Raw genomic sequence first — 18,079 nt, forward strand, 5'->3', positions numbered from 1 at the left:
GTCAATAATGAGTATATCAGGAACTGGAAGAAATAACAAGCTGGAATCGGTACAGATTTTTTATACGGTGTTCTACTTAATTCATTTCCTTCCTAGCTTGGATATAACACATCAATTATGACAGGCCCTGGATATTCCCAACCATAAGTGAGATTTGTTGGTATGAAACACAACTAAAAAACCATTTTCACCTGGGCTCAGACATCCTATTCTAAGTAGAAACAGCCCAGGAGAGATGTCTAGATATAAGGCATGAAATTCCTGCATCAGGACAAAACTTGAAGTCCTGAAACATAGACATGTTAACCATGAGGCAGCAAGGGAAAGGAAATGGATGATAAAATGATAGAGTGGGACAACCCAATGTTCTATCACCCCACCCTCTCATATCTTCGGCAAATAAAAAAACTGATTTTGGTGTAAATACATTTATTGATACCCATTTTATATAGTTCGATGAAATAATCTATAAATATAAAGCACTTTTCTTTTGGATATCACCGTGGTCCATGTATATGCTCAGCAGTCAGAGTCATCTGCGGGAAGCACTCCGAGTCACACTGTTAGGTTTACAGACCTGAATATACACATTTCTCAACAGTGGCACTATGTACTCAAGTGGTCCAGTGGCTTTGGAATAAATGACTACTGGGCATGTGAAGTAATAATAATATGTAAGTTTAGATTAACAGAAAGGGTATCAACCAAACAACAAAAAGAAAAAATTATGAATTAATATGCTAGGCAAAGGAAGTACCACAGGTGACACTTGGTGTCAGAATACTGAAGACGAAGTATGTTCAACAACACACGTTTGACGCCATGTGCTCTCTCCAACTCCCAGGGGACCAGTGCTATATAGCCATTCATGGTCAACAAAATAGCAATACTTAAGGAATCTAGACAGCTTAGAATAAAAGGTACATAGCTGCTGGTATCAAGTTTAAAGAAAAATGAGTTAAATATTTCAGTGACATAATGAGTTCCTCCCTAGAAGAAGGAGATTGTGGGGAAAACAATTTTTTTAAATTCCCTTTGTTACATTGATCATGATCGTTTATTTTATGCAGGAGAAAGAACCCAGATATGTGGTACCCAAAACACCGTTGCAAAAATTTTCTTCTGTTTTAAAATTTTTTCCTCAGTGCTTCCACTGCTGAACCTTGCCCTTGACCTGATGCAACAAAAAATTTCTCATTTCTTCAATAAATACAGAAATGTCCTTTGCTGCAGTCAGACCACGCGTCTTCTGAGTTAGCAGGCAAATGCATTTAAAAGGTCTTAGGTATGCAATGTCCAAAGCTGAAATCTGAGAGGCAGTGTTAGAACTTAAGCAAGGCAGCATTTTTAGATTACTCAATTGAAAACTTAAGTGGAGCATATAAAAACTCAGTTCTATTATTTTCAACTGGTAAATGGTGACAACATTCCCTGGTAAGGACAGGTAAAAGTGGTGTTATCTCCAGGTCCAAAATATCCCAACTACTTAAAGTAGGACCCCACAGAAGAGAAACACACACTTGACTTCTGTGGTCTCTAGAATTCTTTTTTGTCATTTTTTAAAAAGAAGAAATAGTAGATTCAGTTGTAGACCACTGGTTGAAGTGTTTTTCATCCAAATGAGAAACTTTATTCCTCGTCTCTAGTGTGACAGGCACCAGATTCCCACAAGTGGCAACTCCCATGTCCTGCAGCACATGGTATCTGACCCTGGAGTGAAGAGTAAGCTGGCGCAGAGCCCCGACCACTGGAATTCAGGCTAGATGGCATTTCTCGGTGTGCCATTGTGTGCCAATGCTTTCAGGCTGGGGGCACTGGTCTGGTGACCACAGCCCCTGTGAGAAGTCACACCCACCTCAAAAACCTCATGAATAGCTTTTCGAAAACAATGGAAGTTGTAGTCTATTAAACCTGCAAGAGAAAAAATAAAGATCAGTCCTCCTGAATGTCAACTGTGAAATTATCTACTAGGAAATATTTGATGACAGAAAAAAAATAATTGATATTTATTAAAAAACATACATCCAAATGAGGAACTCCCTGTGCCAAAAACAAATTAAGAACATGCCCAAATTGTTAACACTGATTACCTCTGGGGCCTGGAAGTAGACAGATTAAACAAATAAAGGAATTGCTAAGAAAATTTACAATAAAATCTAAAATGGAAGTAAAATACTTTTTAAATTATCAAGCTTTTCCTTTTACATGTCTTTGAAGTTTGGCAAACTATCTAGTAGAGCCCTGGGGTTTGGGAGGTACTGGGGAGGTGCCCAGCAGAGCCTCAGGCAGCCTGTACCCCTCCTCGGGCGAGGCAGCTCCTTCTTCACCTGTTTCATGAACTGGCTTCCAAATGAGATTCTGATCAACCAGAGTTCTATTTCTGAAAGAAATGGCTAGTTGCCCACTATATATCCATTTTCCCCCCTTTTCCTCAGAAACAGAACCCCAATTTTGAAAAAGCATACTGGTGCTCAGCTGAAACATCACACTCCCCAGCCTTCCTTGCAGTTATGTATGGCCACATGACCAATTCTGGCCACTGAGGTAAGTGCAAGTGTGTGGGACTTCTGTGAAGTCTCCTTAAAAAAAAAAAAGGCTGTATTCTTTCCTCACCCCCGTTCCTCCTTAACAACTGGAATATGGGTAAAACGCTAGAGCTCCTGGAGCCATTCCAAACCATGAGGTGACCTTGAGAATAGAAGCTGGTGCTAAGAATGGCAGAGCAGAAAGGAAAGCAATTATGTTCTCAGGGATATTGGGACCTAAAGATGACACACAAGAAACAAATCAAAACAATCTGGTGTTAAAGTGACTACAAAATTGAAAGAAGTCCAACGGAGGGAAAGTAAAGTGCAGGGCAAAAGCAGCCAATGAAACTTCAGAGATGAAGCAGAACTTTCGGGAAACTGGCAAGATTTCATCAGGTAGGAAAGAGGAGCACAATTATAAGACAACAGCAGGAAGCTGGCAATCAGAACATGGCACAGGTGAAAGATGGGAAAGAAACTAGTCTGCCTGGAGAGAGGGACAGAGAATTCTTGGTAGGAAATACTGCGAATCAAGTCTAAGTAAGTAGATTAGAGCCAAATTAAGAAGGTCCTTCAGACTCAGGAAAAAAGCTATAAAAGTCTTGATAAGTTCAACTACATTAAAATTTACTTCTGTGCAAATGGTAAAATAAAAGTGACAGTTGGGGAATGTTGAACACAGGTCCGATATTTGATGATATTATGAAATCATTATTAATTTGTTTACATGTTTTGATAGTAATACTGTTACGTTTGAAAAAGTACTATCTCTGCCTGGCCGGGCGTGGCTCAGCAGTTGAGCATTGATCTAGGATCCAGAAGACCGTGGTTTGATTCCCAGTCAGGGCACATGCCCGGGTTGCAGGCTCAATCCCCAGTTGGGGGTGTGTGGGAGGCAGCCGATCAATGATTCTTTCATCCTTGATGTTTCTTTCTCTCTCTCTCCCCCTCTCTCTTCCTCTCTCTGAAATCAATAAAGATATATTTAAATCATAAAAAAAATTAAATAAGTAAAAATTAAAGAAAAAAAAAAAGAGTACTATCTCTTAGAGGTACCTGCTGAAATCTATACAAAGTGATTTGATGTCAGAGATTTGCTTCAAAATAACCTAGTAGGGAAAGAAGTACAGAAATGAAATAAGATTGACTATAATTCTGATGCTGAATCTGGGTGATAGATTAAAAGGGGTTCATTACATTATGTTTCTCTACTTTTTAAAACATGTCTGACAGTTTTCACAACAAAAGAGTAAAATATAATTATTTAGTTAGGAAAAGGACATACAGAAAACAAAACTGACCCTTTCTGATAACTGAAGCAGGGAGATGGGTACATGAAGAGTCATTGTGCTGGTCTACTTTTGTATATATCTGAAAATTTCCATAACCAAGAGTTTAAAATAATTTTTAAATATTAGAATGGAGAAAAATAAAGAAGTAAAAAAAAAAAAATAATACAGTACAGTACAAAAAAAAATCAGTACAAAAAAGCAAAGGAATAAGTAGAGATAAATTACCAAAGAAGAAACCTGATCAGGCATAAAAAGGTAATTAATTGCTTGCTCTAACTAGTAAAAGCAGCAAAACTTAGAGCCAAATGAGATGCTGTTTCATATCTACCAGATTAACAGTAACAGTCTAACAATATCAAACATTATCAAGCACTCCCACACAGTACTGTCAGGGGTGAAAATGTTAAAGCCACTTTGGAGGGCAATTTCTAATAAAGATGATGTTATGTCCTCTATAATTTCCAGTCCTAAATACACATACTCTAGAGAAATTCTCCACATGTACAAAGGCTAACTTGTTCATGAGCATTTGTTGCAAAATTATTTTTAATCTTAAAAATAGTCCAAATGTCCAGCAACAATAAAATAAATTGTGGCATACTCAACCTATAAAATACAGTGTGGAGGTGAAAATGAGTGAACTAGAGCTGTATGTTATCAATATGGTTAAATCTCAAAAACAATCTTGCAGAAGACACTACTTACATTTTCACATCATTTATACTCTATACAGTTTATAGATAGATGAGAAGTAAAAGAATAAATCATGCACAGGAAAAATAAAACACTACAAGTGCAAAGGAGGGGATTACAATTGAGAAATACACAGAAGACACAGAGGACATATATGTATTTGTCATGTTTTAGTTCTTAAGCTCAAAGAAATACAAACATTTTTGTTTTATCCCAAAAGTTATGCATATCTGAAATAATTCATTAATATTAACATTAATAAAATATTAATCATTTAATATTAACTAACATTAAAATATCAGACAGAAGAGCATGGACTTGTCACAGTAACAGAGAGCTATTACAGATCCATAAGTAATAATCTAAGTAATTTTCTGAATTCTAGTTTTCCTTTGGAATAAAAGATGATACATACCAAGCCTTCTATATATATACAGGAGTGGGCAAAGGTAGGTTTATAGTTGTTTGTATGGAAATAATACAATTAATAAATTAAAATACAAGAATAAACTGTGTTCCGTGTACTTACAACTGTAACCCTACTTTTGCCCACCTCTATATGTTGAATGCACAGCCCCAAATAGGAAGCTGCTGCACCAAGAGCCTGGAGGGATGAGGACCTACACAGGAGTCACTGACAGTGGGAATAAAAAGAAAACCCAAGAAAAAGTTCCAAGAAACAAATTATATGGTTTGGTGAAAATTCAATGTAAGCAATACAGAAAAGAATGGAAAAAAGAGAACACTAAATGGCCTCTTATCTGCAAGAGCCCCTTCAGCAACACCACCACACAATTACCTAACTACAAGACAGCTAAGCTTGGACACCAAAAAATGTCGTAACTAATAACAGAAGCAGGGTGGCCAGGAGGGCCGCAAAACAGCGGGGAAAATGTTCAACAGTTTTCGACACCATGGGCAGATAACAATCAAATATTTAAGCTCCAAACACGGGGCAGGAAGATGGGCCCAAGTGAGGGCTGCAGATGTGAATTTTTCAATCAACCACACAGAGAACATTAACCGAAGCCATGGCTTGGGTGAGCTGACCCGGAGAACAAGAGAAGTGAGAGCCAAAGACATGACTCTGAAGAACACTCAGAGCCGAGAAAAAGAAAAACAGTCAGAAGCAGCAGGAGGCGGTCAGGGAAAAAAATGCATCAAACCACCCAGAGGGTTCAGCTTTAGCAAAGCAGAGAAAGGACGCTTCAAGTAAAGATGGATTGACAGCGGCACATGCTTCAGAAGGCCAAAGAGGCTTCAGAAGGCCGAAGCAGCTACCGAATGCGGCAAGGAGGTAACCTGGTCACCTCTGAAAGAATCATCTCAGTAAACTGGTTCAGGCAGAAGCCAAATGGCAGGCAAATAGCTATTGAAAAGACCCAAAATAAAAGAGGCTGGGGAAAAAAACTTGATTTAAAATAGAAGATCAAAACAAGGAAAGAGTAAGTCTAACTATACATGGAAAGGAAGGGACAAAAGTAGTTTGAGAGCTTTTAATCATCTAACAGCGGTTTTCAACCTTTTTCATCTCATGGCAACCATAAACTAGTTACTAAAATTCTGCAGCACACAGAAAAATACATTTTTTTCCCCTATATGACCAAAAAAAAATAGGTATAATTTTGATGCATTCACACCAAAGAGCTATTGTGTTGGCTGTTGGCCTTTTTTTATTTTACAATCTAAGGGAAAGAGGTCAGTGCCCCTGACTTAGTCAAGTATTGCATGTTTTAAGTATACTTCTGGCCTGGTCGGGGTGGCTCAGTGGTTGAGTGTCGACCCATGAACCAAGAGGTCATTGGTTCCATTGCTTGTCAGGGCACACACCTGGGTTTTGGGTTCCATCCCCAGTGGGCGGGGGCATGCAGGAGTCAGCCAATGGGTGTTTCTCTCTCATCGATGTTTCTATCTCCCTATCCCTATCCCTTCCCCTCTCTAAAATCAATAAAAACATATTAAAAAAAAAATTCTTCTGGCACACCAATATGCCTCTTGCCCACTGGTAGAAAGCTGCTAGTCTAACATTGCAGTATTCTTTTCTCATTTTCAAAAACCTAAGAAATTATGACAAGAGAACTTATCATAAAAACAGCATTTTAAAATGTAATTACCTTTTCGTTCAAAACTTTCTTCCCTAAGAATGCAGACCAGTGCCAAAAATTTAGTCACTTCCTTTAAATAAAGGACAGTTGTATTATTCAGCTTGATAATTGCCATAGATTCTTTGTCATAAGCACTTCCACTGCCATCTTCCTTTAACCTGTTTTAAAAAGAAAGTATTGTTCATTACAGGGTTCCCAACTAAGTATTTTGTCACATTTCATTTGCACAATGACAAGCCTTTCCACCCAGTTTCCCAATGTCTTCTGAGAAAGAATAATACTGGCTTAAATATATTGGCACAGAAATTCTCACTTAGGTGTATAGGGTTCCCAGACCTTAATGCAGCATCCCATGGATTCACACCTTCATCTAATTTACCTAAAATGCATGAAATACAGCGGGCTCAAATCTTCCCTCATGCTAATCTGTACTGACACAGTCTGCAAATAAAGGAGGACCAAAATACAAAAACTACCATTAGTGAGAAGAGTAAGAAAAAAACTAAAATAGTCTATCAGAGATACTGTGGAATCCTGATGCCTGCAAAGTGAGTTGTACAGGGTCTGAAAGCTTTCATTTAGTAAACTAGAATTGTCATTCTAGAATTGCTATATGAAGTTGCCCTTCAAAAAATGTAAATCGTCAAGAAAAAAGCAAATTAAACTGTAATAAAGCACACCAAAGTTCATGCATAGATTATGTTAATGAGATAATAGATATTTTTCTTTCACAATATACTTTATAATGTATTTTACAATGCACCTTATACTGAAAAGAAACTTTACAACTACATTTGAATTTTTTAATTAAAAAAATTTGGTTTATAAAATTTTTATTTGTTTAAAAGAAACAGCAAATATTCTATACATCCTTTTTAAGATTTTTTTACTGATTTTTAGAAAGAGAGGAAGGGAGAGGGGGAGAGAGAAAGAAACATTGATGTAAGAGCAAAACACAGATCAGCTGCCTCCTGCACGCTCCCTACTAGGAATCAAGCCCACAAGTCGGGCATGTGCCCTGACCAGGAATCAAACTGGCAAACTTTTGATGCACAGGACGATGCCCAACCAACTCAACCACACTGGCCAGAGGTATTCATCCATATTTAAAATTAGGAATGGAAACATGAAATTTTACTGAATAATATAAACAGACATTTCATTTCATTATGGAAAGAAAGCAAAGGACAGCATGTAATAAACAAAAGTGAAATATAGAAATGGAAGACAGAAATAAACAGGTAAAGAACAGGCGAGACAAATGCATTCTCCTACTCAGCAGCCATTGAGGAAAGACACTAACAAATTAGGCAGAAAGACCAAGGTGAAGGGTAGGGACAGAGAAATAAAATAGGAGTTTAGGTGAGGCAGAGAACAAAAGATAAAGGACACAGGTATCAGAAAGCAAAGGCAATGTTATAGCATCAGAAAGTTGGGAGTGCTGATGTTGATTAGGCAGCGGTTTACAACCTTTTCATCTCATGTCAGACAGAAACTAATTGCTAAAATTCTGCAGCACACCAAAAAATGTATTATATTTTTTGCCAATCTGACAAAAAAAAGATAGGTATAATTTTGATTCATTCACACCAGACAGCTACTGTTGTGTTGGCTGTTGTCATTTTTTCACTTGACAATCGAAGGTCAGTGCCCCTGACTAAACAGTGAGGTAAAATTTTTTTCAGCACACCAGTGTCCTGCTGTGGCACACAGGGGGAAAATGGCTGTATTAGGGAATCAGGGCTATCAGAGGCAACAGAGGTTATTGGCTTTTGAAGTAACAGCAATTCTACAAAGTCTTCACTCATCCTCTGGGATAATGTACAAAATCACACCTTTGCTGGCTTTTATAAATTTCTGTATAACATTTGGTGAATTTATATAAAGGAAGAGTTTATAATTTAGAGATTTACTCTGGAAACTCAGATATTTAAGTCAAATTTTTATATGTATAAGTCTTTCTGACGTCCAAAATTCCAACTTCCTTAAGGATCCCTCATTCCACAAAGCCTGAGGTTAAATTAGGCTCACTGTTACTCAGAACGTTTTAAATAAATTAATCTAATATTTCATAAATCTAGCTAAGTCCCTAAGTGAGAAGATGCAGTGCAAACCCCCAAATAATGGCAGGAGAAAGTCTGGCTCTAGTCACACTTTTTCAACTATTCATCCTCTCTGAAGGAGTAAGACCCAGCAGCTCGCTTAGAGAGAAATCATGCTCCAGGTTGAAGCACTACGGTCAGAACAAGTCCACATTAGACAGTACTTGCTGGAGGCCTCAGAAAGTAATCCCCCTGACAAATTGAAATGGTAGTTTTCCACCTGAGATCTTGCAGAAATACGTACATAACTTACCCATATATACAAGACACATCAATTACAACATCAATCATGTCACAGCAAAGTTCATAAGACTGCATATCCACAGGAGAACTATCTGTTGCAATGTAGATTTTGCTGACAACATCGAAGAGAAAAGCTTTTTCAATACCTGAATTCTTGGAAAAACAAAATGGAGGTTTTGTTCAGTTTTTTTTAAGAACTACAATTTGCAACTTATCAAAGATCCTGAATTATTGATGAACATCCAAGGACACTGTTAATGATACAACCCAATACCAAAATAACCAAGTAGTACTGGGGTGAGTTGCACTTCTGTTTTCCAAAGAATAAAAGTGAAATTATTTCTGTTATGGCTTACTGACTTACTGAAATAATTGCATCCGTCAGTCAGATTTGTTTTTCCCCTCTCCTCTTCACTTAAGTGAATTATTTTCTAAGACACCATCAAAAAAAATTAACCAAAAAACCCCTCCAAAAATCAAGCCATGCTACATTTTCAATAACCCTTTCTTGTTACAATGACCAGTCCCTGATTTGAATGACCCTGCCACCAGAAAGGCTTTACATGACCATTAGCAAAACATAAAAGAATTAGTTATGCTAGATGTTGACTTCATGACGTCAGGTATTGAAAAAGCTTTTCTCTTTGATGTTGTCAGCAAAATCTACATTGCAACAGGCAGTTCTCATGATGTCAACATCTAGCATAACCCAAATCCCAAAAGAACTCGAGAGCACTACACACTGAGTCCTTCAAAGTAATGTTTAGAAAATATAACGAATGAATACTAAATTTATTGGAGATCTTTTTTTTAAGCTGAATTCTCAAAATACATGAATGTAAAATGAGATACTAAAATTAGTAAGAGAAGGAAAAGATCAATTTTTCAATGTGACCTCCATTAAAGCAGAGAAGAAACTAAGCCAAATTCCCAAAACCCAGTCTTCTCCAGTTACTACACTTCTTTCAGCGAACAGATATCATGAAGATATTTTTAAATTAAAAAAGCATGAGGAAATTTTTCATCAAATCCTTTTAAGACAAAAAGGATAAGTACTAAGAAAAGAATTCAGAAAATAACTCAAGCCATTTTTAACGTTATTTATTTTACCTGTTAAGTGTGTCATTAGTCTTTCAACTTGATTCAAATTCAGGCCCTTTTTTGGAGAATTTGGTAACACAAATATATTCAATGAAAATGAAATCAGAAACTATAATTAATTAAATAGCTCACTTACTGATATAAAAATATTTAATAGGTTTTCCAACGTCGGCAGTTGTGGAATGAGTTTCTGTACCACCTTACTAAAGGCTTCAAATATTGAATGGTCATAGATACTAGTCAAATAAAAGCTGAAAAACAACACAGTTTGATTAATTTGAAAAAAATCTCAAGTTTGGTGACAATTATAATACACAAAAATGTTAAGTTTCTTAACATTTGATTTCAGAAAATTCAAATAAAGCCTTTTTATCTTGTCCACCATTCCCATAGTTTAAGATGACAAATGCAGTGTCATCCCTTTTATTGCATTTAAACAAAAGGCAATTGAGGTACTACCCGGAAAGCATTTTCAGATGGAGAAACTTGAATATTCACCTAAGTCCTTGCAATTTGATCCAAAAAGCTTGGTTTCTTAAGCTCATAACTGACAAAAGTCAAGAGAAAGCCTAGAGGAGATAAGTGACATTTACCAAATAAATATATAATTGAGGTCTCTACTAAAATGTCACCTCCTCAAAAAGTTCTTTCCTGATCCCCCTACCTAATATAGTGTCTCTGTACCCATTGCTTTCTACCCTTTTCCTAATTTTTTTCCATAGCACTGACAAAAACTTAAAATTACACTGTACATTTATAAATGCTTTTGAGCTCTCATTCATCAGAATGTAAGCTCCACAAGGACAGAGACTTTGTCAGTCTTCTTTGTAGCTGCAAGCCCACTGCCCTAAACAGTGGTCATAAATATTTGAATAAATAAGTTAATACAACTGGTGCTTAGAATGTATGTAAATAACATATTAGGAAGGATGGCAACTGGGGTCCCTTAGAGAATGGGACAGGAATCTGGTAGCCTAAAGGATGTACAGTGGAGAAGCATCATCTATATATTTAACAAAACACATATTTGAGGGCGGTAGAATAGATACATGCCTTTAACAATTTAAACAGTGCGGACAATTCTGTCTGCTTTTTCACTCAGGGAATATAATCTTCATTATATAGTTGTATCCATGACACATTTGTAAGTAATCAGAAACACAGAATTGGGTGTATCATACTTTACAAGTAATTTAAAGATACTTTCAGGGAGCTAACCTAAAAACTTAACCCTATGCAAGATGGGGCTCTACTCTAGACGTGAGAACAACGGAATAGGTGAGGCCAAGATGACTTCCCAAAGGCACTAAGGTGAAAGGAATGTTTTAGTGTTTCCTTTAGGCAAAAAGGTTAGCAATATGAGAAGGTCCCTCAGGGACAGTGAGGCTTGGAGGTGGATAGGGACAAGGAGAACAGGGCATTTTAGTACACCGAGTTTCTGGAAACCAGAAATCTAATGGTGTCTCATCCATAGGCCTGCTAGTAATTATTAAAAGCTTGATTCAGAATTCTGAGTTTAGCAAGGCCTAGGGCCCTATACAGTACTGGGGGAAGGGATAGTGTATACCCCTGGAATGTGATGCCCTGGAAAGGGCCATAGGCATAATGTAGAGAATAAGAAGGATTCCCATGGGCACTGGGGAACACAAGACAATCATGGCTTAAAATCCATTACTAAGAGTGGATTCCCAAAAACTATGATTGACGAATTTCATGGGGAGGCACTTTAACTTTCTCTTATAAATACTGATTTTTTAAAAATACATAATTTACTTATAAATATTTAAAATTTTTAATCTAGGTAAACTAGAACTCAATGAGATTTTCTATATGATTTCTTAGAAAGAACAATGGAAAGGCCTTGGAGCCAGAGGCCGTATGGATATTTCAGGTAAGGATGGCGGTGGCTGGAGCCTATAAGGAAGTCACCGTAACAGACCAGGGATAAGGAAATAGCTACACTTGTATCTCCTCCCCTGCTTCCCCTTTAAGCTGCTTATATTGTCAGCTGTTTATATCATCAAGAGAACATTTTCTTGGGTATTTCTTATCACTCATTTCTACCTATAACACCAAAAAAATACAAGATAATAATTATTTCTTAATGGTATTTAATTATGAATCAGTTCTTCAAATTTAATAGCAGCCCTAAGCAGATTTATAGGATAAACCCACCTAACCCAAACTTTAGAGTTTCATAAAAGCATACAGTGTTTTAAAAAACATAAACAAGGTACATTCGAATCCAGATTTGAATGTATACCCTCTTTAAAAGGCTCTTCCTACTGAGAAAAATACAGTAAAAACTCGAGCTACAAAGATTTATAGCAAATGTGACAGAGAGTCCTTGAACTGAGGTAAGGAGGAAATAAAAAGGATGAAACCAAGAGGGGAGTACCAAAACAGTTTCATGCCATGAGGAAACAGCCTGACTCCAGCCTCTTGGGATGAATTTGTAAAAGCGCCAACGGAAACACTTCACATGACTTCAACCTCCAGGAAAATGCAAAAAAGTGGGAAAGTAACTTCTCAATAACATCAGGATCTGAAAACTGCTTGAATTTAACAAAGAAGAGATCAAAAACATTATAGATTTGGGAAGGATATACCGGTAACAGAAAGCTATGTGTTGTAATGACAGAGATGGGAATACATTGACACATTTTTCAGGGCTCCCATATCAAACACACGTTGTTACCTAAGGTGGAGTTTTTCTAGCCCAGCATCTGCAAGGTCATCATTGGCCCTTTGATGAATGTCCCTCTGTGTTTCTATTTTGTGATCATCAGACAGACCATCAACTTTGTGAATAAAAACCTCAAAATTCATGTCTGGGTTAACTTTGTAGGCTTTAGAAACAGTAATGTGAAGTCTTGTTAAAGCCTCCATGTAGTCATCCTGTAAGTCAGAACAAAATAGTTTTTAAAAAGAAATCTTATAAAAGTCAAGTAATGAGTTAAGAAAGCCTCAAAAACCTCTTTCCCCAACCACAGAAAATATATTATCCTAATTATTCATAAATACGCAAACATTCAAGTACATTAACTTATACCACTAAATAGGTCTTTAATCTCTCAAGATTAAAAAATTCAATTACCAAGTAAATGCTTGTAATTTGATCCTGATAATATAAGGTAAGGAAATAGGAAATGGACATTTCTTCCCAATAGAATTTTTTAAAGTAATCCCAGCTCTGCCATTTATTAGATGTGTAACTTTAAGCAGGTTGCTTAAACTCTGTGATCTCAGTTTACTTGTCCATAAGACTGGAATTACAGTACGTACCTCACAGTATTGTAAAAGATAAATTAGATCAGATATGTGGAAGCACCCATTAGAGAGCCTGTCACTCAGAAAGCACTCCTAACTAATGTTCAAGCTTATAAAAAGTAAGCTTCCTAAGGATAGAGATGTGTCCCATTTATCTGAGGGCCTGCGACTTGCTAGGCCCCCAATAAATGCGTATTGGGCTAAACTCAATTTAGACAATTAAGGAAACTATTTAGTTTAATATTTACTCAGTTCTCATATTCCTCCTTACATTATAGGCACTGATGATATCTTTTCAGTGAGTGACACCATTATTGTAATAGTTAATAAAGTACAGCAATGTCTATATAAACAAATAAAAGTGGAAAGCAGCTCATTTACTAGAACTCAAGGATATATACCATATCTCCTAATTCTGTACTCGCACAATGACATGCTTGATCCCAAAGCACCTGCACAGTTGCATCTCTTGTACTGCTAGGGAATCTACTGGCAAAGAAATAAGCTGCAAGAAGCACATGACAAAGAAGATAAACAACTCTGCTTTGTTTCTACATCTTTTGCCACCAGAGAACAGAAATAAACAAACAATTATTCCTAACTACCTGTGCATCAATGACATATATCAATGCTCCTGTTCCCCTGAAGATCATCTCGTAGTCAAAAGTTGGGTCAAAAAAGTCCATTTGCCCAGGAAAATCCCATATTTGGAAATTCACAAAGGAGCTATTGGAAATGTCATCTTTATAAATCTTGTTGGTACTTTCCAAAAAGAGGGTCTCATTGGGTGACATTTTATGAAACACCACCTGTTAAAAGAAAGACAAATTTATGACTATTCAACTTCGTATCAAAAGTTAAAAATTCTACCCTGAATTAATGTAATTGAAAGAACCTGACCCCACAGCAAAAATTTTAAGAGGTATAAAGTGAACGGTGTATCTATTGGTAGTCACCATCCTTTTACTTCTGACAAAACGTTAAGACACCAAATTACTTCCCACTCAGTCTATTTTGGAGCTGAAATTTTTTCTATCTTCCCTGCAACATATTCAATGCTAGCAGTAGCACTGTCTCTCATCTCAACTGATTTTTTTTTTCTGTTGAATTGTACTAATTCTGCAAAAACCTGTTGTAATATTATGAAAGCTTATAGCTAAAGTGAGAGTAGTTTTGTTCACTGAAAAGTTATTGGAAGGCCTACATTTGGCTCTAGGGAATACTCAGAAATGAAACTGACTGAACCCTGCCCTCACTGAGTTTGCAGTCGTGTGGAAGAAATAAAAGACAGTGATTATACCAAGAAGAAAGTGATATATGGGGGGTAGAGGAGGGTTGGGAATTGACAGGCAAAACCCCTGAGAAAAGTGGTAAAAGTAATTGTTAAGAATCGCAATAATCACAATCTAGACAACTCTAACACAAAATTAATTTGCCTGTCACTGTTACTTTCTAGAAGAGAAAAATGGACAGTCACTCCCAAGGTTTGGTCAGTAATAGTAACAAGAAAAGGATTACGATCAGTTTGCTAAAAACCTACCATAAATGTACCCAAATCTTGCTGAAGAGGTGAAAAGTGAGCAATCCAGTAAATTGGAAAGATGACTACTTTTCAAAAACATTCTGTCTACCAACTATCACAGAAAGGTTTATTTTGGATAGACCTTTGCAACCGAGTGGAAAGGGCAAAAGAGCAGGTATCTGGAGTTTTATGACCAGGGCAAACGTGCCTCTATATACCCCTTACGAAAAAGTGCATAGCCCTCCATTCGGTCTTAATAGACCCCAAGTGAAAGCAAATGGACATAGGTCTGCAAATATTCTTAAGGTCTCGGAAGATTTTCCTAACCACACACAGTCAGGGGTAATATCACCAAGTATACACGCCAAGCCACAAGTACGAAAATAAGTGGAATAACAGCCCCCAATAATGTTACAGTAAAATCTCCTTCGTATTAGTAACAAGCAGCAGCATTCGAGTGGCTAGTGACTTAATCACAATTCTTTCTGACGCTGTTCCCCGGGGCTCACCTGGGAAGCCCTGCAAACTAAGGTCACCTGCAGTGAGTGGGGCTCACGAAAACGGGGCAGGGAAGGGAGTCCGTGAAGTTCTCCAAGTTAGAACTGGGGAACAGGTCAGTTTCGTGAAAGGCACAGGGGCTGGTTCCCAGGAGGCGGAGGTCCCGGGCGGTGCCACGGCCACCTGCCTCCCGCCAGCCAGTTTCGCACTCGGGGACCCACTCGGCTTCAGCTGACTTGGGCGTGGACTCAGTGGTCGGGGTCCTCGCACGGGCCGCGCCTTGGGCTCCGCTCCTCAGAGAAGAGCGGTGGGACAGCCCGGCCCGCCAGCCCCGGCCGCCGCCCTCCTCGGGGGGCCTCTCCCGCCGGCGACGACCTGAGCCCCCGGGAGGGGCGGAGGGACGCGGCGCGGCCGCACTCACCTTCTGGATGGAGGACTTGCCGCTGCGCCGGAGGCCCATGAGCAGAATCCTGGGCTTGGAGCTGTCAGCGCCCCCGGGGCCACAGCCTCCGCCTGCCCCCGCCCCAACCCCGCCGCCCGCGGCTGCCGCCTCCTCTTCCTCCTCCTCCACGCCGTAGCCGAAGTCCTTTGGGAATGAATCCGCCGCGCCGTAACTGCCGGCGAGAGGCGTCTCCTCCGCCCCGTACGGCAGGGACATGGTGCTAGAGCCGCCGCCACCCGCGCCCTGACAGGCCAGGCCAGGCCAGGCCAAGCCAGGCCGCCGCCTCCCGTGTTCTCCGCCGCCGCCGCCGCCCCCGGCAGCCGCCACCGCCGTGCGGCCCGCCCCTCGGAGCCCGGCTCTCATTGGCTCCGCTCCGACGTCAGCCGCTCATTGGCTGAACCAGCTGCCATTCGGAGCAGCAGGGTAGGTGGTGGCCGTCACGTGTCCGGAATCACCTGACTAGGAACCCAGGAGGGGGGAGAGGGAGTCACGAGGAGGGTGGCCCCGCCGGGCGCTCAGCTCTCCGCCCCAGTCCGCACCTTGTTGCTGCCCAGCCACGCACATTGTTTCTCACCGCTCTCGTGACTTCCTCGGAGCTCCTGCGGCCGTCGCAACGGGAGATGCTCTCTGGGCATTTGGAAAAATTGATTGTCCACCCAGGACAATTGTGTTCGCCCAAACCAACATTTATTGATGTCTGCGAAATCCTGGGGCACAAAACTGTAACCGACCCGGACCCTGCCTGCCCTCCAGTTGCTGGAAGATTAATAGCGTAAGTAGCCTCGGTATGAGATACGAGCGGGAATGTCAAAAATACAGACTAATGCTCGGGAGTTGAGAGGATGAGAAAGTCTACAAGGAGCTGTTGTCTGAGCTGGTCTATGGTTGGATGGATGGATTGGTTGGGAAATGCAAAGGTATGGAGGAGCCAACCAGAGGGAGGGCAAAGCCTTAAACAAGGCAGTCCTGAGTTCGTACAGTTCGTTCTAGCAGGTAGAACACCTCTTTCTTCAGCAAATCACTGACAGAGGATACTGGTGTCACTTCAAACTCGGCATGACTCAATTTCCCCCCCTTCCCACCTAGTCAAAGTCTATTCCAGTAATTCCATCCCTCAGAGAGCATTGCATCCCCCACAGAGACCAAAAGAATAAACAATGAAAGCAAATCAAGATAAATGCTTGTCATCAAATGTTTGGGAAAGCTAGAAGAATTTTCACCCTTGACAGTCAGGTTTTGGAATTGGAAATTTGACAAGAGGGTCTTCCTCTTAAAGTGGGCATGGTGGTGGTGGTACTGGTCTTCCAAGTTATGAAGGGAAAGCATGTTCATGCAGGTCTGGGACTTGGTTATGTCTGAATCTAGAGGTTAAAGGTAGGACACATCATTAGAGATCTAGTCTAACCTCTCACCTAAAGAGGTATCCAGTATCTGATAGACATATAGCATTCACTTCAATAGTTCCAAGAGGAGAGAGTTTACTATCTCAAAAGGGAGCCAAATCCACTTTGGTAAAACTTTAAAAGTCTCTTATTCAAGCCAAAAAAATCATACTTCCTGGAGTTTATAATTGAACAACACAGGAGTAGTCTTCTCTCTCATGACAGCCCTAGATTGCAGTCTTCATTATCCACTAAATCTTTTCTGCTCCACATTAAACATACTCAATTCCTTCAACCATTCCTTCTACAGTGATGTCCAGTAAAACATTCTATGATGACAAAATCATTCTACATCTGCACTGATTAACATAGTAGCCAGTGTGGAATGTTGCTAGTGTGACTACGGAACTGAACTTTGAATTTTATTATAATTTTAAATACCAAATGTGGCTATGGTTACCATATTAGCACAGCCTTGTATTTTCAAATGCCTTCTATTGGTCACTCTCCTTTATATGCATTTGAGCTTGTCAATAACCATCAAATGTCTGGCAGCTACAGTGCAATACTGACCACCAATACAGCCTTCAGGATGACTGTTTAGCACCTAGACAGTTTCTATTAATGCTTTCCAGAATGGATTTTTTAAAAATATTCGTAAAGTACAAGTGACCCCCACTGATAATCACTAGAACTAGTACACTGTCAGCAATCCTAGTGCCTCAACTTGTATAACTGCATTTTTTAACCTAAATATAAGTCTTGCTATTTCAGCCTTCTGGTTTAGGCCCAGAAGTTTGGGTATTCCAAGTTGTTAAGCATTTTTAAGCTTGTTTCAATATAGTCTACCAACCAGCCCTTCCAACTTTGTGGCACTTACAGATTTGGCATTACTACCATC

The 18,079-nt window shown here is 39.2% G+C and overlaps 1 protein-coding gene across 1 annotated transcript; it reads right to left on the reverse strand.

Annotated features, from left to right (window-relative positions):
• Positions 1 to 412: 412 nt before the first annotated feature.
• On the reverse strand, positions 413 to 16,123 carry RRAGC (Ras related GTP binding C). The gene is made up of 7 exons (XM_081145495.1): positions 15,776 to 16,123; positions 13,940 to 14,143; positions 12,763 to 12,962; positions 10,201 to 10,315; positions 8,974 to 9,116; positions 6,628 to 6,776; positions 413 to 1,911 (listed from the first exon to the last, which is right to left on the reverse strand). Exons 1-7 carry the CDS (start codon positions 16,010 to 16,012, stop codon positions 1,760 to 1,762), a joined length of 1,200 nt encoding a protein of 399 aa, XP_081001621.1. The 5' UTR covers positions 16,013 to 16,123; the 3' UTR covers positions 413 to 1,759.
• Between the last annotated feature and the right edge of the window lie 1,956 nt (positions 16,124 to 18,079).

This window comes from Miniopterus schreibersii (assembly GCF_964146895.1).
Source record: "Miniopterus schreibersii genome assembly, chromosome: 8".
NCBI classification, from domain to species: Eukaryota; Metazoa; Chordata; class Mammalia; order Chiroptera; family Miniopteridae; genus Miniopterus; species Miniopterus schreibersii.